This window comes from Oncorhynchus keta, chromosome 33, assembly GCF_023373465.1.
Source record: "Oncorhynchus keta strain PuntledgeMale-10-30-2019 chromosome 33, Oket_V2, whole genome shotgun sequence".
In the NCBI taxonomy this organism is placed as follows: Eukaryota; Metazoa; Chordata; class Actinopteri; order Salmoniformes; family Salmonidae; genus Oncorhynchus; species Oncorhynchus keta.
Genome location: NC_068453.1, coordinates 7,390,237 through 7,411,422, shown reverse-complemented (window position 1 = coordinate 7,411,422; position 21,186 = coordinate 7,390,237). Strand labels below are relative to the sequence as shown.

The 21,186-nt window shown below is 42.6% G+C and overlaps 2 protein-coding genes across 8 annotated transcripts in view; one reads left to right on the top strand and one right to left on the bottom strand.

Annotated features, from left to right (window-relative positions):
* The window catches only part of LOC118366132 (uncharacterized), an 89,693-nt gene extending 76,240 nt beyond the window's left edge, over positions 1-13,453 (bottom strand). For both annotated transcript variants that reach the window (XR_004821888.2, XM_052491737.1), the window contains exon 1: positions 13,249-13,453. Coding sequence is in view for 1 of the 2 variants with exons in the window: in XM_052491737.1 (XP_052347697.1) it covers positions 13,249-13,278 (30 nt within the window). In the remaining variant the exon portion in view is untranslated. The remainder of the gene's footprint in view (positions 1-13,248) is intronic.
* The window catches only part of tbc1d22a (TBC1 domain family, member 22a), a 198,151-nt gene that overhangs the window by 93,287 nt on the left and 83,678 nt on the right, over positions 1-21,186 (top strand). For all 6 annotated transcript variants that reach the window (XM_035748532.2, XM_035748529.2, XM_035748530.2 and 3 more), the window contains one exon: positions 10,005-10,111. In XM_035748532.2, coding sequence (XP_035604425.1) covers positions 10,005-10,111 — 107 coding nt within the window. The remainder of the gene's footprint in view (positions 1-10,004; positions 10,112-21,186) is intronic.

The following is a 21,186-nucleotide window of genomic DNA, read 5'->3' as shown; positions in this document are numbered from 1 at the left end:
GCTAAAATGCACTGGAAAGCAGTGGGGAAAGTCACCATGTAAATCTAATCCATTATTATGGAGCAGCCAGTCTAAACATCCAAACATGGCCCTTGGCCTCTACCTAATGAAAACAGAGTTGACATTAAAGGAACATTTCTCCCCTTTCAGTTAATACATCTACGAGCATCCTTACATGTACTGTAGTGAACATATACCCTCCAAATCCCTTCATCTGTTACTGTGTTTCCATAAAACAGCATTGTCCCTCACCCTCCGAGATTGCACAATCCTCTCCCCAAGCATCCTCTGACTGCAGTTTCCTACATTTGCCACAAAGCCTCTCACCATTCTGCTCTGAGCCACTGGGCAGCACCATGCAATATACCCTGGACTGAAGAGGCCAAAAAATAGGAGAAATGTGTTGGAGAGCTGCCTAATAATAATGCTACGTCATACCGGCTGTATTTCTGCATGCGTGAATGGCAAGAACTCAGACGCACATGAAATGATCCTTGGAATCGATAGAACATCGCTGAGAGATGTCCAAAAAATGGCACCCTTTTTAGGCTTGTGTACTACTTTTGACCAGGGCCTATAGGGCTCCGGTCAAAAGTAGTACACTATATAGGGAATAGGGTGCCATTTGGGATGTATCCATGGCAGTAGCTGTGCTGGTTCTATTTTGGGATTTGCAGTCTGCAGAGCTGCAGCGCTAGTTTTACCAGGCAGAACCCATCTCATCCCCCTCTCTCTAATCTGTAGAGAAAAGGTTAATGAACCCAGATGATCACAACACCAGGCTCTAGGGATCAGCCTGTGTGTGTCTGTGTGAGTAAGCCTGTGTGTGTGTGTGAGCTCGGGCGTGTTAGGGCTGTCCCTGAAAACAACCCAAAAATATTGGTAGACAGTAATTTGCGCTTGTATTTTTTATATTTTTTTATATATATATAGACACATCCTATGTGTTTTAATCAAATAAACTATATGCACTGAGCTTGTCTGATGCTTTAAGCACACTGTTTGATTCAATAATTAAGACGCACAAATGACTAGAGGGAATCTGACCGCAATTGATTTGATTGTGCCGGGCAGGACTCAGACTTGCTGTGTTATACAAAAATGACAGTGAGTGACTGTGACTAGCACCCCTTGTCGCTCTCTCCTCCCTGCTACAGCGACCACCAGAGAACATTAAGTCTTTATCGCTCTGTCTGTGTTGCTGAAGCTGCAACATAATTGCAGCTATTTCTGACTGAAAAGTTACCTTACCGAAATCCTTCGTTTAGGAAAAACATTCCCTGTTCCCTCAAGCCTTGCTCGCTTTACGTGATACATGTACGCATCACATGCACGTGACCAATAGGGTCTGATCTATAGCATATCACAATCACATCGATAAATTGGTTTTAACAAACACCGTAAAACATGTGACAGCAAAATGTATGCAGGTGACCTGACAAATAAAATCAAAACAGGGGAATGTTTGGTTGGTCAGGAGGTAAAGGGGAAGTCAGGTGTGGAATAAATGTGACTAGTTGTGGAAAATACTGGCGATCAAGAAAACAACGGTAAGGAACAAGCGCTGTGTGCCAAACAGGTGGTGGTAGATTACAATCTGTTTTTTTCTGACCGTTTGGAACGATGTAAACAACACTAAATGAATAAATAGCCTACCAGAGGGTCCTTTTTTGGGGAAGACTTTATTACACCAAAGACTAAACAGTCTCATTCCTGAATGCATGTGAAAAAATGGAATGGTTTATTCCTTACGCTAATTATTCAAGGGTCTCTTTCATTTCAAATCCTGAATGACTCATGCTGTGTGATGACATGAATAAATGAATGATTGATACAGCAGCCTATATAAGTATTGAGATATAGGCCAAAGTAAGTTACTGTGTTAACACTAAACAGGATGCGTTCTTAGGCCTACAGCTCAATGCTGGTTATACAAGGATACTATACAAAGTCTTCTAATGATAATGACATGACTTATTATTAATGATGATCATAATAATAATAATAGTAACGCATATAAGGAGATAAAAGAGGATGATTTTTTTCTTACAATTTGGAACAGTTGTAAACACTAAATCTTAATACCAGAGAGGCTGTTCTAACGGAAAAAAGTGTAAAGCATAGCAAAGATTAAAAACAGCCGAATGAGTCAAGTTGTTTATCAGGCGTGGCGCTATTAAACAAACACTCCCAGCCAACACAAGCAGGATCTATCAGATTTATTTAGTTTTACACAACCTTTCAATAGTTTGGGGTCACTTAGAAATGTCCTTGTTTTTGAAAAAAAAACAACACTTTTCTTTTTTTTGGGGTCCATTTTAAAATAACATTCAATTGATCAGAAATAGTGTAGACATGGTTAATGTTATAAATGTCTAATGGAAGCTGGAAACAGCTGCTTTTTAATGGAGTATCTACATAGGCGTACAGAGGCCCATTATCAGCAGCCATCACTCCTGTGTTCTTATGGCACGTTATGTTAGCTAATCCAAGTTTACCATTTTAAAAGGCTAGTTGATCATTAGAAAACCCTGTAGTACCTGCAAAACATATCTGACTGGCCAATAAAAAATAAAAAAATAATCAGATGGGCAAAATAACACAGACACTGGACAGAGGAACTCTGCCTTGAAGGCCAGCATCCCGGAGTGGTGTTTTGCGGGTACTATTTAATGAAGCTGCCAGTTGAGGACTTGTGAGGCGTCTGTTTCTCAAACTACAGACACTAATGTACTTGTCCTCTTGCTCAGTTGTGCACCGGGGCCTCCCACTCTTACTATTCTGGTTAGAGCCTGTAATCAAACCCACGAGGACATTTCTAAGTGACTCCAAACTTTTGAACAGTAGTGTATATTGATGATTTATAAAGCCAGGCACATTTAACAGTTAGAGGCTGTCGATTAAAGACCTAATTATTTCCTCACTTTTCTTAGACTATAAATGCTGGGGCTGTTTTCTCATCTCCTAACTCCACTGCTGCCTCCGCCGCGTTGTTCTCAACACCAACATGCTGGGTAACTCTGGCGATTATGCACATAGCAACATAGTCTAGGAAAACGTGCCAATTCAATAGCGCACTGTTTTAGAACCGCGGACAGCAACCCCTCTTCACCGCGGGAGAAAGTGCATTTGTTATAAAATGATATCATTTTTTGTGTTGCACCATTGTTCTTCCATAATATAACCATATAGAATTTGAGTAGCACGTGTCTTAGATTGTTGGACTGTGCCAACAGCCTCCACAGTGGATCAGTCCTCTCAGACAGGTGCCAATCAGACAGGTGTCTTGTAGGCTACTCCATGACAAAATATTATTATTTCAGTTTTCTGGTGCTACTGCTCGACATCTCGATCGACGAACAGCCTATCAACTGGTCGACTAATTGGGTTTCAGCCCTAGTGCATTTGGGTGTACTAGTGTGTCTCCATATGCCTGTAGCACGCTATTAATGGTCAAACACCTTTATCTCACCCTCCCATGTCCTGGGCTTCACCTTGTATCCCTGCTCTCTAGTCTTCTGCTCTCCATCCTTTCTTTGGTTCCTGTGTCTAGTCAGTGTGATGCTCAGTGGCTGTGCCACCTCTCTCTCTCTTTGTGTTTGTGTGATGCTTCATGTCACCTTGCCTCTATAGCGGCTGAATGGCCACAGGCCCTCTCTCCTGACAATACGGTTGGACAGATGGCCTGGTCCTACCCTTAGAGAGCGAGAGGGAGAGTGTCTGTTTGTGTGGCGCTAGGAACAGTACACCTTGGGACTTTTCACTCTGCCTATTTAACCCACATAGTCTGACTGCTCACCTATAACTCTTCTGTTTTTCGGGGGCACCATGAGCCATAATCATAATGCCCGTAACACACTCTTACTGACACGTTCTTCCTCTCAGCAAAAGGCTCTTATTATTACTGACCTACCCCCCCTGGGTTTGTGCGTGTCACGTCGACTCATAGAAATGGAACTCGTAGCTTTGTGGCGTCTACTACTGATGACGTCAGAAACTGTCTGGTGGCCCCAGTGACTTGTCTTTGTAAAGAGTATGCCGGGCAGAGTAAGTGTGTGGCTAAATATAGCCGAGAACACTGGCTGAGAGAGAACACTGTGTAGGTGACTCAGATCTCCCAATATAATAAAGAAAATATAATTTGTTGTGCTTCCCTCCCAAGGGAAATTCACTTCTATAACATTGTTCTATCACTTCAGAGCAGGCTTCAGTTCATACAGTGACCACAGGGGGAGCTGTTGATTTGTGGAACATGTAGTACAGACGTTAGAGGAATAGATACACAGCGCCTTCTGTCTTGTGCCCTTGTTCATCCATACTCTGAGTTAGCCCCAATTCCACATCAACCCTCTTACCCTCAAGATACTTGTACACTCCTAGCAGATCTACACAAATATCTCCCCAACCCTCACCTCAATTCAACAAAACAGTGTTAAACTGGCAGTTTAGACCTGGGGAGGGTCTAATTGTCTCCCCAACCCTTTCTAAATCAATATCACTTTCGGAGTCAAAAAGCAAGTCTAGATCTACCGCTCAGATTAAACATGACTTAAGATGTAAGCCTGCAACATTTAACTTAATGCAACATTAACCTAATAAAAATAGTTATGTAGGAATGAGGTTTGTGCATTAGGCCTAATACATTTTCACAGCATATTGGCTATGATTGGCCTGCCAATATCGTTCTTCTCAGACCATATTATAATTCTAAACTCGTGCTTTGATAAAATAGATCTGTTGTCACTTGCTTGGCACAGCTGAACATAAATTGAAATACGAAGCTTTTTAAAATTTTACTGATGGTACCTGCATCTGATGGTCAATCTCAGCTGAGGAAAGGAGAGAGCAGCAGACTGTCTGCCTCTCACTGTCCCTGTCGTTTCCTCTGGTGAGACTGACCAGAGAGAGGGGGGACACAGTCTTCCTTCCACCTGATGGTGAAACTAGAGTCGCACCACATTATTTCTGCCTCATGCACGAATTGATGTTGTTCCTATGAGCAGAAAAAGTAAAATATTCTGCGATATTAAAATGGACACGACGAGCTGCTAATAATAAAAACGCAACATGTCTATATCCTTGGCTACTTCATTCATTGCAACTGCAGTGCCGGTTGTAGCGCGAGTGTAAGTAGGGAGAAGCACATTTTTTGTTTTGGAAAAGTGTTGAGGAATCAAACAGTGTTGAGAGTGCTGAATAGAAACTTAAACATGAACTCACTCATAGAAACAGCTGTATTCTTCGATAGTTTCGTGGAAGCTGCAGGCACATTGATATGAGCTATCCGATTGGCCAGCACAGTGGGCACACTTGATTTAGCTTTCCTGGTCTGCCGGGTAGGCGGAGTTTGCCCCTGCAGACAAATGCAATGGTTCAAAATGCACCCGGGGTGCAGGGCTTCTGAATCAAGCGCAAGGCTTTATCGTTGGCTTTTCTACAGAAATCTTTGGTAACTACCGTATTAAGGGCTCCTGAAAAAGGCTCTCCTTGTCTTTGAACAATCCAACCATCCCTTCTCCCTGTCCATTAGTGCCCGGCTTCAGCAGTTTCTCTTCTCTCCTCTCCCTATTTACCCGAGGGCTTGCCTGCTGCTCACCTCCTCTGGTGTTACCTGTCAGAGTAGCCACTGAGCACACGCACAGCCCCACACCCTGTATCTGTCATACACTCATGTTCCCCTCGCCTCGTCAATCTGATTATACGTTAATGATCCCGAATGCACCCATCAGCGTGATAACAGATGATATTACACCGGGTCTAAATGAACCCAGGTCCACACACGACGGACATATAGAAGTAATTGAAGGAGGTATGGTTAACAAGGCAACGAATTATGAAGACCCCAACCCCCATTTTATGTTGTGTGGATCAATGAGAGTGAGAGAGAGAAAACGGTTAAGTCTTTTTTTTTAAAGTATTTTTTTACTTTATTTTAATCGCTGTATATAATGGGCCAAGCTTATTGGTCCTTATCGGAAACGTGTTGCTCATATTTACATTTGTACAAAATGTCCATGACTGTAACACAAATGGGACAGGAGGTAGGCTTGGTCAAAGTTTTGGAATTTCAGTTGATTACTATAGCGCCAATCAGTGTAGTTGTGTAAATGTTTGATCTCTATGGCCAGACTCATCATTCATCCAAGTTCCGTCAAAGAATGGGCCAGTGGTGTCTGTAAGAGGTAGTAAAGAACATATGTACTACGGTTGAATATTTTCCAAGTATTTTACTAATGTTCCATCCTGAGAATAAATGACTTTGCTCCCGGCTAACCCAGTATTTCCCACCAAACCCGGAAGTGTTATTCAAAGCATTATAAGGCATCTAAATATGTCTGGATTTGATTAGAGCTTTGATCAGCATTAAAATTCTATCCTGATGCTGCCCGAACCTGATGAGACATATATTACATACAATTTGTGAGCCCTACATTAACATTTCCCCAAACCCCAAAAAGCCCAAATGATCGTGTCATTATCCAATACATATATGATATAGGCTACTGCTCATTGAGCACAATAGAAAAACATAAAAGCCCATAGATGTAGCTAGCTATATGCTCTCTTGGGTAAATCAATGAAACTAGCTCCAGTAGGCTAATCTTTTTGAGTATGAACTCTATTACTCTATTGTATTTTATGGAAAAATGATGGGGCCTGTTTGTATAATTAGTTTGGAGATGCATACAGTCTATAGCTTTAATCTCCCCTAATGTTATTAGCCTACCTCTTTCTCTCCATTGTTGCTTCAATCATTCATCGCTATCAACAGTTAAATGACATGTTTTGTTGTCCTTGTCTTCATTATTCTAATGACATCCTTGAATAATATAGGACTATAATTAGATGCAGAAGGCTTCTCTTCACAAATGTTGAATGGTTATGGGTCTGAAAACACAACTGTTGTAGCCTACCGCCATCGCGCGTTGGCTCTTCTTTCAAACTACCCGTGAGATCTATTGGCTGCTGTATTTAACATTCATCAAAGCGCTTGCGTCCCTCTTCAAATATTTTCTTTCTTTTATTTAACCTTTTTATTTAACTAGGCAAGTCAGTTAACCTGTCTAGGATCCCCCCCCCACACACACACATTCCTCTGAAAAGGCAGCGCGGGAAATTCAAAAATATATTTTTAGAAATATTTAACTTTCACACATTAACAAGTCCAATACAGCAAATGAAAGATAAACATCTTGTAAATGTACCCATCGTGTACGATTAAAAAAAAAAAAACTTAAAAAAAACACAACATATATTTGTTAGCTCATCACCAAATCCAAAAAAACACGCAGCCATTTTTCCCAGCCAAAGATGGTCACAAAAGCAGAATTAAAGATAAAGTGAATCACTAACCTTTGATAATCTTAATCAGATGACACTCATAGGACATTATGTTACACAATATATTTATATTTTGTTCGATAATATGCATATTTATATCAAATCTCAGTTTACATTTGCGCCATGTTCAGAAATGCCTCCAAAATATCCGGAGTAATTACAGAGAGCCATGTCATATAACAGAAATACTCATCATAAACTTTGAGGAAAGATGCATGTTTTACATATAATTAAAGATACACTGATTCTTAATGCAACCGCTGTGTCAGATTTAAAAAAAACGGTAGGAAAAAAGCATACCATGCAATAATCTGAGACGGCGCTCAGACGTAAATATATTTCTCCGCCATGTTGGAGTCAACAGAAATACGAAATTACATCATAAATATTCCCTTACCTTTGATGATCTTTCATCAGAATGCATTGCAAGGAATCCTAGTTCTGCAATAAATGGTTGTTTTCTTCGATAATGTCCATTACTAGTGTCCAATTAGCTGCCTTTGCTAGCCCGTTTAGCTCATATGTCCAAAAGTTGGCGCTGGTCCTTGCGAACTTGGGCGAAAACTTCAAAAAGTTATATTCCAGGTTGAATAAACTGGTCAAACTAAGTAGAGAATCAAACTTCAGGATGTTATTATCATATATCCAATTACGTTCTAACCGGAGCATTCGTTTTTGTGTACAGAGTAATGGAACGCAATGCGATATCATGAGTAATGTGCGCCACCAGGAACTGGCATTCTGCCAGACCACTGACTCATTACCCTCCCATCCGGTCCCACATCACACTAGAGGCTTCATTCCACGTTCTACTGACTGTTGACATCTAGTGGAAGGCGTAGGAAGTGCGTACAGATCCATATCTTACTGGGATGTGAATAGGCGACGAGTTGAATATCAACCAGCCCCAGAATTTCCACTCCCTGTTTGGAAGTTTGCCTGCCCTATGAGTTCTGTTATACTCACAGACATAATTCAAACAGTCCTAAAAACTTCAGTGTTTTTTTATCCAATAGTAATAATAATAAGCATATATTAGCATCTGGGACAGAGTAGGAGGCAGTTCGCTATGGGCACGCAATTCATCCAAAGTGATAATGCTGTCCCCTATCCTTAAGCACAAATTCTCATTTAGAGTGATGGCCGACCCCAGCCAAACCTTAACCCGGACGACGCTGGGTCAATTGTGTGCCTCCCTATGGGATTACAAATCACGTCCGTTTGTGATACAGACCCGGGTTCATTTCCAGGTTGTAGTGACGCCTCTAGCACTGAGATGCAGTAACTTAGACCGCTGCACCAATTGTCTATTGGTAAAAGAAAAGCAACAAAACTAAAAGCTTTTCCTGCGTGGGACTCCAAGAGATAAGGAGTCTTTTTCAAAGAGAAGCCAGCGGAGCACAGGTGCTTGTGTATTGCACATGAGACAGAGGCTATAAGTTAGAAGCTTATTATGCATAACCCATCATTAATTAGCTAAATATAAGGCTAACACTGTGTTGAATGTAATACCTGGAAGAGGTAGGCTAGGACATCTATATATAGGGCTATATATCAATCTAGAACAGGATCTTCTATTTTGGATGCAATTTGCATGGAGTTGGAGAGAGACTGCGAGAGAGTGCTCACGCGTGCACTGATTTAAGCAACGGTATTCGAGTGATAGGCTGTTTAAAAACAAGGGGGATCCTCGAAAGCCGGATGGAGATGGGCGAATTAGACGCGCATTCAGTCTTTGTATCACTGCAGCATATGTAGGCCTCCCCGTCACAAGACAAAAAGTTCCCATGATGAGATGATAGGTCTACATGCATTGTGAACTGCGCCCCATACTGAGATGGGCTGTCTGTCCCCACCCTGAGCCTCGATTCATCACACAGAGGCCGTAGCAACGCCAGATTTAGACACCACGTATAATTGAACATTTCCATTTCACGCTATGCTCTTCATATAAATCATTTATTATCATTTGACTGGTTTCTCACTTATTTATCCCGGTTTTGAGCATACAGTGGTTTTGAGCATACATCTCGCTAACCGGATTCCAGCCATTCAACCCTAGTCTGTACAAACGAACGGACAGAGACTGATCTCCGATTTCATAGTGGAGGGGTAAATGGTTCCAACTGTCATTCATACACTTAACCCATGAATGGACTTCATTGCTGATGTCTAGCTTCATAATCTGTACGGTATTTCATGGGGCTTTTGATAGCCATCTACAATCTCCGAAGATATAATGCATGGTTTAAGTGATTGGTCTATGTGCAGCAAACATACTGAAAGAGTAAGATGGCACGAGAATATAGATTAGTGCTGTATGTTTGAATGTATGCGGAGAGTAGATGTAGTTGAATGGCTGTGGTTGAAGATGTAGTAAGAACAGACAGTCTGCACAATGTAAGTAATGTATGTGCGAATGAGTGTGGCGTGTGAATCGACGTGTTGTTAACAGGTGCTGTTCGAGAGGCTCTCTACGAAGCTCTGATGATACCATTCTGTACCACCACACTTCATCAAGGGCTCTCAAGAACATCTCTCCATCCCTATTTTCTTGTTTTTCTCTTCTGTTTAATGCAAGGCCCCTGCTGTGATGCTGGTAGACCTAATTATCTCTCTCTCTCTCTCTCTCTCTCTCTCTCTCTCTCTCTCTCTCTCTACAGAGGAGGAGGTGGAGAACTTTGACGTGTCCAGCTTGCAGGAGGCGGCTTTGCGAAACATCGAGGCTGACAGTTTCTGGTGCATGAGCAAATTGTTGGACGGCATTCAGGTACATGAATTCTCCTTTCCACTGTTTACATTCACTGTGTGTCTGTACCACCTCCCCAGGAGAGAACGGGTTAGGCGTGTGTATTTTTAGTATTTTTGGAGTGTAGTAGTTCCGTGTGTGTGTGTGTGTGTGTGTGTGTGTGTGTGTGTGTGTGTGTGAATTGGCCACACACATGAATACACACGGGTTTAGTCACAGTGGAGTCCCCTGTGTGTAAGTTAGTCGCGCCGTCCCACTTTCCCCCTCTGTTCCATCTCTTCAGAATTAGTGTGTGAATGATGAATATTCTCTCTCTGGACTGTACCGAAGCCAGATACAGCCTTTAAACACGTCCACCCTGTGGCGGCCGGCGTTGAGCGTATCACCCAGGGAACTGTTCCGCTGCCGCCTCACTTTCTCTCTCTCTCTCTCTTTGTCGCTTATTGATTTACAGCCATAACCACATCCGAGCCGTGCGACTGTGACCATGTGTGAGCACTCCAGTGTGTTTGTCCTTGATGTAAATGGCCCCATACACAGAGGTAGCTAGGCAGTGGAAGGCAGGCAGGTAGGTGGCAAGGCTACAGCATCCATACAGCCATTCAGCGGTGTGTTCAGAGCGGATTGCTGCTGCTAGCCACACGCCCCGGCACGGTTCCCAGGTGGTGCCCAATGCCACCGTTTGGTCTCGCTGTTTTTTTTCTAAACACTCGCGAGGGATAAAATGTTGTGCAATAACACCAGGGTGTGGAAAAGGGGGTTTGATTTACTTCAGCTAGTGCTCTCTCTTGTTTTTCTGTCACACGTTCTCTCTTTCTCTGTCTTTCGTTCTCTCTCTCGCACTACCTCAAATTCAGAGCTTTTTTGGCATAAAGTACAATTTGTAGATATTGCCAAAGCAGTGTAGTGGTACAGCATTTCATTAAATACATTACAATGCAATGAGAATAGTTAGATTGATTTATTTGACCTTTATTTGATCAAGGAGTCATACTGAGACCAAGGGCTCTTTTACAGATTAACCCTGAATGACATAAATGACAGAAAATACAAAATGCAAGAAGAAAGAGAAACACGGTCCTATAACACAAACACATTCATCAGTAAAAAGGTCCTCAATCAGCTTTCTGTATTCACCTAGAGGCACCAGAACATCACATTTAAGAACATTTTGAAGATTGTTCCACAAATAAGGTGCAAGAACTAAAATCTGATTTACCTAACTCAGTAGAGACCAAAGGAATGTCCAGAGTTAGCCATCCCTGAGATGGGGTGTGGTAACATTATGTCTAAAGTGTAGTAATGCTGCTAGGTACAGTGTGACTTTGTGTAAAAGGGCTTTATAAATGAAAACATAGCAATGTATTGTGTGACGCAACCTACGTGACATCAAAGAGGGCCAACCAACTTTCTGGTAGTGACTGCAGTGATGACCACTAACATTGTCGCCCGTAATAAAGTGCAATGCTCTATGATAAACTACATCTAACGGCTTTAATGAAGAGGCAGCTGCGTTCATATAGACGATGTGGCCATAGTCTGGGGCCGACAGGAGCGTTGACTGAATCATCTGCTTTCTACTATGCAGCGAGAGGCAGGACCTACTTCTATAGAGGAAGACCATTTTTATTCTCATATTTTTTGAAGCGGGTATTTTTTATTTTAGGGGGTATTCTCATTAAAAAGAATGAAATACAGTTCATTTGAGTAGTACTAATAGTGCAAATAATCATCTATACAGGTAAAACACTGCTGTTTTATTGTCTTCGGTCGATTTACATTTTAATAAATCAAAATAAGACAAACAAAGAATGGCGAATAAATGAACAAAATGTACATGGAGGATGGTTTCAAGTTATATACGATAGGGAATGAATGGTCATGGGACGTCCGTCGGGCTACAGAATGGCAATCGTCTACATACTGTATCTCTCATTCTCTCTCTCTCCTGCTCTCGCATTTTCTCCCGCTCCTCTCACCGCACTTCTCTCATCTCTCTCCTCTCATCGTCTTTCCTGTGCTCTTTGTATCCGTCATTCAGATGGCGGTCTCCAGTCTCTACTCCAGAGAGGGCCATTTGTATGCTGGTGACTCACCTCTCTTCAGGGGCAGCAGTACATTAGGAGGCACTCCCAGCCAGACAACCTTTTTGTGCTGTTTTGTCCCTAATTACCGCAGTCAATTGTGTGTACAAAGCTGATTCTCACAGGCACTTGTGAAGAAAAATTCACAACTTCACAGTACCCAGTTTTAACCCGGGAACATTCATACTTGGCTTTCACACTGTTTAGAGGTGTGTGTCTGTGTGGGACTGTGTCTGTGTATGAGAGCGACACAGGGGACTGTTGGTCTGCGTCTGTGGGCGGGAGCTGAACTGAGCCTCTGCTTGTTGCAGTAGAAAGGAATGCTTACTCTGAAGATTATCTGACGCCTTAGAAGTGGAGATTTTAAGACTGCTATCTCCTTGGAGATTTTAAGACTGCTATCTCCGTGGAGATTTTAAGACTGCTATCTCCGTGGAAAGACATAAGATTGTGATGAACATATTATAATAGGTATTAAGCAGGAAACAACATTGTGTAGCATGGCAAACTGCTGTTTTGACCCAAATCCTTTGGACATTCAAGGAAAATACAAAGGATGGCTAACACTCAGTCTGCGTCTCACGTGGCACCCTAGTCCCTACTACCTTTGACCAAGAAGTGCACTATATACGGAATAGGGTGCCATTTGCAATGCAGCCTCAATGAGGCTGACAACACTGGATGGCCTTGCTCCTAGTTTTAGGAAGCAGATGTTATTATTGAAATCTTGGTTTCCTAAAAAACTCTCTATGGTAAACTTCACAATAACATCCAGCTGTCAGACAGATTTCTACAGCTTTCTACCCTGAAGGCAGATCACCACAAAAACATCTTATAAAATCACCAGGGACGGTTGATTGCTCATGCGGGTGTCGGTTAGTGTGTTTTATATACCAATGTACAATACTCAATGTGTATCATATTCTCTTTCATTCTGCACCAGCATGCATCAAAATCAAGCATGAGACTAGCTAACTAACCCCATCTTCTGTTTAGCTGTTCTTCGATTGGTCTCCCACACCACTTGATGCAGTTTACATGTCACCGTGACCTGTGGAAGCTGGCGTGCCTTACCTTAATCCCTGCTGTTTTTGTTGAAAGCATTAACCGTAGAGACAAATGGAGAGAGACTTTACAGGCTTCTGTTCTGCTCCCTAGAGGCTCTTTGTATTTAACTCAATCAACGACTGACACACACCACGCACACACACTAGAGTGAGTCCCGTGAGGAGTGTACCAGACACACACTGGTACACACATGCATTTTAACTCACACAGCTGTGGGCACACACACACACACACACACACACACACACACACACACACACACACACACACACACACACACACACACACACACACACACACACACACACACACACACACACACACACACACACACACACACACACACACACACACACACACACACACACACACACACACACACACACACACACACACACACACACACACACACACACACACACACACACACACACACACACACACACACACACACACACACACACACACACACACACACACACACACACACACACACACACACACACACACACACACACACACACACACACACACACACACACACACACACACACACACACACACACACACACACACACACACACACACACACACACACACACACACACACACACACACACACACACACACACACACACACACACACACACACACACACACACACACACACACACACACACACACACACACACACACACACACACACACACACACACACACACACACACACACACACACACACACACACACACACACACACACACACACACACACACGAAGAGAAGAGGTGAGCGATCACCAGCTGTTGTGTTTTGATGACTGACGTGTGAATGGTGCAGCCTAAACCCCTGTGATTCGCCGAAGCGGGACACAGCCCCACGCTGCTGTCTGATTAACGCTGACCTCGGAACCCTGCGCTGGGCCCTGGGAGACCCCGTCTCTGATTAGCACAGCTGGGTGATCTGTAAAAAGACGTATGGTGTCAGAGGTGAGCAGCTCTCTTAGGGAGCGAAGGGGCCACAAAGCTTGTGAAGCTGGTTATCAGAGTTAGTCTTTTAGTGGAAGGTGTTTATTTGACCAAAAGAGCCATTAAGGTAGTCCAGTCAAGAGCACTCACCTACAAACACAATGATTTTATCTTGGAGTTGATCATGTCGCTTTATTCAGTAGCAAGACAAAAGAACAGACGTACATCCTTTAAAAGCACCCTATAAAACACCCATACACAAAGAGGGTAATGGCTTCCCAGACCCCCACTCCTCAGCTATTTAACCCCTCCACTCCCTGTCGTCTCTGTGGATATGGTAGTAGTGGGTATTAGAGAGAATAGGTTTACAGCTGGGACAGGATGGATCACAAACTAGCTAATTAAGGTGCTGGAGGGGTTGGGCCCCGTAAAAATGGTGCCTCTGCCACACACACATAGTTCGATAAAGACAAGGTCACAGGAAACACACACACACACCCTCTCTCCGGCGCTCCTTTAGGAACTGCTGCTGTCGACAGAATGCAGTAGCATTTACTCCGGGACAAAGGAGCCGAAGCACGCTTTTTATTAATTCTCCTAAATAAATAGATCCCTTATGGGGTCTTGTTGCTAAAACGCCTTCAGTGATATTAATGAGCCACTTGTTTATTTAGCCTATTTTTAACGGGCTCTATGGCTAACTTAACAGAGAAGGAAATTGGAAGCATTTACCTCAGAGCCCCTAGAGATTGATGGTATAAAACACTACGAAAGCCACTGTGAGAGTAGTATCAGATCTGGAATAGAAAATACTTTTCTTTCTGTTTTTATATTAATAAATTCCTCTGTTTGAGCTTGAAATGGAACTTAAATGATTTTCCAGCAACTAGGTTACTTGTTGTTACAATGGCCGCCTTTTTGATGTAGCTTTTCTGTGGTGTTATACAAGTACTGGCATCTAGTTTTACATGGTTGTGTGAAATTGGTGGCATTTGAAGTGCCATTTTTTTCTCAGTCTTTCAGAAATCTTCTTGTCTGTCTGGATTAACAGTTAACCATTTTTTTCAGTAACTGCTGCGCTACTTAACTAGATGCAGATAGACACACAAACATAAAAAGATGTTAAACCCTGGCTAGCTAGCACACACACCAGGGTTGGGCGGTATCCAGATTTTCATGTCTTCCTTACCGTCCTTCTCTCATCCAGGGATTTACGGTATAAATGGTTTAATACACAATAGCATATTTCCATGGTGGCTGCTAGGTAAATATGCTAACGAGAGCAAACTAAAATAAAGAATTGCAAAGACAGGCAATCCAGCTCATAAAGTTATACGTGTGTGTGTGTGTGTATATATATATATATATATATATATATATATACACACACACACACAGTCGTGGCCAAAAGTTTTGAGAATTACACAAATATACATTTTCATAAAGTCTGCTGCCTCAGTTTGTATGATGGCAATTTGCATATACTCCAGAATGTTATGAAGAGTGATCAGATGAATTACAATTAATTGCAAAGTCCCTCTTTGCCATGCAAATGAACTGAATCCCAAAAGAACATTTCCACTGCATTTCAGCCCTGCCACAAAAGGACCAGCTGACATTTCAGTGACTCTCTCGTTAACACGTGTGAGTGTTGATGAGGACAGGGCTGGAGATCACTCTGTCATGCTGATTTGAGTTCGAATAACAGACTGGGAGCTTCAAAAGGAAGGTGTTGCTTGGAATCATTGTTCTTCCTCTGTCAACCATGGTTACCTGCAAGGAAACATGTGCCGTCATCATTGCTTTGCACAAAAAGAGCTTCACAGGCAAGGATATTGCTGCCAGTAAGATTGCACCTAAATCAACCATTTATCAAATCATCAAGACCTTCAAGGAGAGCGGCTCAATTGTTGTGAAGAAGGCTTCAGGGCGCCCACGAAAATCTGGCAAGAGCCAGGACCGTCTCCTAATGTTGATTCAACTGCGGGCACCAGTAGTACAGAGCTTGCTCAGGAATGGCAGCAGGCAGGTGTGAGTGCATCTGCACGCACAGTGAGGCGAAGACTTTTGGAGGATGGCCTGGTGTCAAGAAGGGCAGCACAGAAGCCACTTCTCTACAGGAAAAACATCAGGGACAGACTGATATTCTGCCAAATGTACAGGGATTGGACTGCTGAGGACTGGGGTAAAGTAATTTTCTCTGAATCCCCTTTCCGATTGTTTGGGGCGTCTGGGGGAAAAAAGCTTGTCCCGGAGAAGACGAGGTGAGCGCTACCATCAGTCCTGTGTCATGCCAACAGTAAAGCGTCCTGAGACCATTCATGTGTGGGGTTGCTTCTCAGCCAAGGGAGTGGGCTCACTCAGAATTTTGCCTAAGAACACAGCCATGAATAAAGAATGGTACTAACACATCCTCCGAGAGCAACTTCTCCCAACCGTCCAGGAACAGTTTGGTGACCAACAATGCCTTTTCCAGCATGATGGAGCACCTTGCCATAAGGTGGCTCGGGGAACAAAACATTGATATTTTGGGTACATGGCCAATAAACTAGCAGTGGCAGCTATACAGAACTCATCCAAAGGACTTTGACTCCTGAAACACGGCAGGAAGTTTACACAATATGATGCTCCTTCACCTTGTTAATTCAGCCACTTACTTAGAAAACGTGATGCGTAAGTTTAACTTTCTATTTAATGCAGAATGATGCAGTAAAGAGAAAATATTTTTCCTCCTTTTTTAAAATTCTATTTATTGTCATTTCTGCCCAGCATCACACACATGTTGTGCTTCAGTTGCACTTCACTAGGATGACAATTCATACACGAACGGGCATTCTAACAGCAGATAGCGCTTTGACTGATGTGTAGCTACTTTTCTCCAGTACTTTTCTCGGTGTAGCCAGACCACTTTTCTCCAGTAAAATGCAAGACTAACTTTAAACAAAACATTATGAAATATATCAGGCAACATTTTTTTCCATGATAAATATTAGAAATAGGATGGCCATGCATAATTTTTGCTAAAAAATACCTTGGTTTTTCATCATAAGCTCATTTACTTGTGTGGCTGCCAGCCAAATAACTTTGGGCTTCCGTTGTCATCTTATGAAAAAGAAGCTATTTTCCGCCGGCTGTGTTGCTCTAATGTATTTTCTGTGAAGGAATAGTTGCAACTCCCATTGTGCTATTTACAAACAAACGTGACTGGCTCAACTGTTCAGGGGAACGAAGGTAAGCTTCATAATGTAAAGTTATGTTACAGGTGAAGGGAAGAAACTGGCTGCTTTATCTCCTAATGTATTGCACAAGTGGTCTGCAGCTAAACGTCCCCTTTTTCAGGACCCTGTCTTTTAAAGATAATTAGTAAAAATCCAAATTACTTCACACATATTCATTGTAAAGGGTTTAAACACGGTTTCCCATGCTTGTTCAATGAACCATAAACAATTAATGAACATGCACCTGTGGAACGGTTGTTAACTTCACTTGGGTAGTGGGCAGCATTTGGAATTTTGGATGAAAAGCGTGCCCAAATTAAACTGCCTGCTACTCAGGCCCAGAAGCTAGGATATGTGTATAATTGGTAGATTTGGATAGAAAACACTCAAGTTTCCAAAACTGTTAAAATAATGTCTTCGAAACACAGAACTGATATGGCAGGTGAAAACCTGAGAAAAATCCATCCGGGAAGTACTATTATTTTGAAAGGCTGTTCTTCCATTTAAAGCCTATCCACCATACAAAGACCCAGTTCACTATCTCTATGGCTTCTTCTACATGTGGCCAGTCTTTATGCATTGTTTCAGGCTTGTACTCTGAAAAATGAGGGAGATACAGCACTTTCAATGAGTGGACAGTGGACATTTCCAGACCTGAGTCCAGCGCACGATTGGGAACGCACCTGCCTTGTTTCTCCTTTTCTATTGACAAAGCTTTTGTCCGGTTTAATATAATTGATTATTTATGACAAAAACAACAATTTGATTTTAAACATCGTTTGACATGTTTCTACCAACTTTTATTGTACTTTTTAAACTTTTTGTCTGGATGTTGAGAGCGCTTTGTGCCTATTGGATTACTGAACTAAACGCACCAACAAAATTGAGGTTTTTGGACATAGAGGGACATTATCGAACAAAACAAACATTTATTGTGTAACATGGAGTCCTGGGAGTGCCACCAGATGAAGATCATCAAAGGTTAGTGATTCATTTAATCGCTTTTTCTGACTTTTGTTAGCCCTCTCTTTGGCTGGAAAATGTCTGCATGGTTTCTTGTGGCTAGGCGCAGTCCTAACATAATCGCATGGTTGCGCTTTCTTTTTGAAATTGGACACTGTGGTTGGATTAACAAGAAGTTTATCTTTAAAATGGTGTATAATACTTTTTAATTTTAATTATGGGATTTCTGTTTGAATTTGGCGCCCTGCAATTTTACGGCCTGTTGTTGAGGTGGGACGCTAGCGTCCCAATGATCCCAGAGAGGCTAAGACACTAACAGCTCACAGACGGTAGGCAATTATGGTCACAGTTATGAAAACTTAGGACACTAAAGAGGCCTTTCTACTGTCTCTGGAAAAACTCCAAAAGAAAGATGTCCCTGCTCATCTGCATGAACGTGCCTTAGGCATGCTGCAAGGAGGCATGAGGACTAAGGTGTGGCCAGGGCAATACATTACAATGTCCATACTGTGAGACGCCTAAGACAGCGCTACAGGGAGACAGGGCGGACAGCTGATAGTCCTCGCAGTGGCAGACCACATGTAACATCTGCACAGGATCGGTATATCGGAACATCACACCTGCGGGACAGGTACAGCATGGCAACAGCAACTGCCAAGTTACACCTGGAACGCATAATCCCAACATGAGTGCTCAGAATGTCCTCAATAAGCTGAGAGAGGCTGGAATGAAGGCTTGTAGGCCTGTTGTCTGGTGAGGACCTACCTTTACATCACCGGCAACAAAGTCTCCTATGGGCACAAACCAACCGTTGCTGGACCAGACAGGACAAAAAGTGAATCTTCACTGACGAGTTGCGGGTTGCTGTTTTGTCTCACCAGGGGTGATGGTCGGATTTGCGTTTATCGTAAATGGAATTAGCGTTACCCCGAGGCCTGTACTCTAGAGCGGGATTGATTTGGAGGTAGAGAGTCCTGCATGTTCTGAGGCAGTGTGTCACAGTGTAGCGGTATTTATTAGAGAGGGGCAAAGAGAGATTTTTTTCGGGCGCCATGCAGGTATTAACCATGCCGAAAGGAAAATAGTAGAATAGAGAGAGTACCACTACCAGACCCACACACATCAGCAGAAGAGACTGCCTAGAGTGTAGTCTGTTTACCAGATAGCCAATGGAGAGAAAAAAAGGGGTAACCCCAACAAGAATACCTCATACAATAATAATAATACTAATAATGGCAGAGCAATTTAACAGCAACTTCATACAAGAAAGAACCCAGTCATCAACAGAGGATTTGCAATAATATGTATTATCGTCCAGTGGAGGAGTGCAGAGGGTATGAATGTGGGAGGTATTCATAGATACAACAAAGGCCTTAAAAATGTCCACAATCTTCTCAGCCACATGTCATTAATACACCTGACCTCAATACAGTTCACATAACAATACACAACTTGCAAGCAACCTCCCTTTTAACTAAAATGTCCACCCAATTACTTCTGGCAGGGCAATAATAGTCCAGCTCTAATGAACTTCAATGGGAAGTGCATTGGAAAAATAGAGAGTCTGTTGCAGGGTAAAGCACTGGAACGATAGAGGGAAGAGAAAGAGAACAAGAGAGATCTTAGCTGTAGTCTTCAGGCGTGCAGGTGTACTGTCTGACTGTCCGATGGTTTGTTGGTTTGTATGTTAAAGCTTCGCAACAAGGTTGCTACTAATCCATGCGGTCCATAACGGGCGCGGTCTCAAACGAAAACAACCGACCTAGAGCGATCACACCGATGATTGAGTTTAATACTTTATAAACTACACACGCTGAAAACAAACAAAACTTCTGCAGCACAGTACACACAATCAAACTGTCGCGCCACCCAAGAGCCCCTCCCAAAAGAGCTGAAAGAGCTGCCTTTATTTCCTCCTTCCTTACTGCTGATGCACTCTTAAAGTGGCAGTGCACAGTGAAGGCTCCGTGCAGGATTTTGCCAGAACAGCATCATTGGACTGAGTTTGCCATTGCAGGCAATCTCAATGCTGTGCATTACAGGGAAGACATCCTCCTCCCTTGTGGTACCCTTCCTGCAGGCTCATCCTGACATGACCCTCCAGCATGACAATGCCACCAGCCGTACTGCTCGTTCTGTGCGTGATTTCCTTCAAGACATGAATGTCAGTGTTCTGCAATGGCCAGCGAAGAGCCCGGATCTCAATCCCATTGAGCACGTCTGTGACCTGTTGGATCTGAGGGCTAGGGCCTTTCCCCCCCAGAAATGTCAGGGAACTTGCAGGTGCCTTGGTGGAAGAGTGGGGTAACATCTCACAGCAAGAACTGGCAAATCTGGTGCAGTCCATGAGGAGGAGATGCACTGCAGTACTTAATGCAGCTGGTGGCCACACCATATACTGACTGTTACTTTTGATTTTCACTCCCTTTTTTTCAGGGTCCCATTATTCCATTTCTGTTAGTCACATGTCTGTGGAACTTGTTCAATTTGTCTGTTGTTGAATCTTATGTTTGTTCAAATATTTACACATGTTAAGTTTACTGAAAATAATCACAGTTGACACTGATAGGACGTTTCTTTTTATTTACTTAGAAAGTAGCTACAAACATGAAAATGTTTTGAAATATGTCACCAACCATACGATCACTTTAAATATAAAATCTATTCCAATTTTATTTGTTACGTGCGCCGTATACAACATGCGTAGTAGACCTTACTATGAAATGCTTACTTACAATCCCTTAATTAACCAACAGTGCAGTTTTAAGAAAATAGAATCAAGAAAATATTTACTAA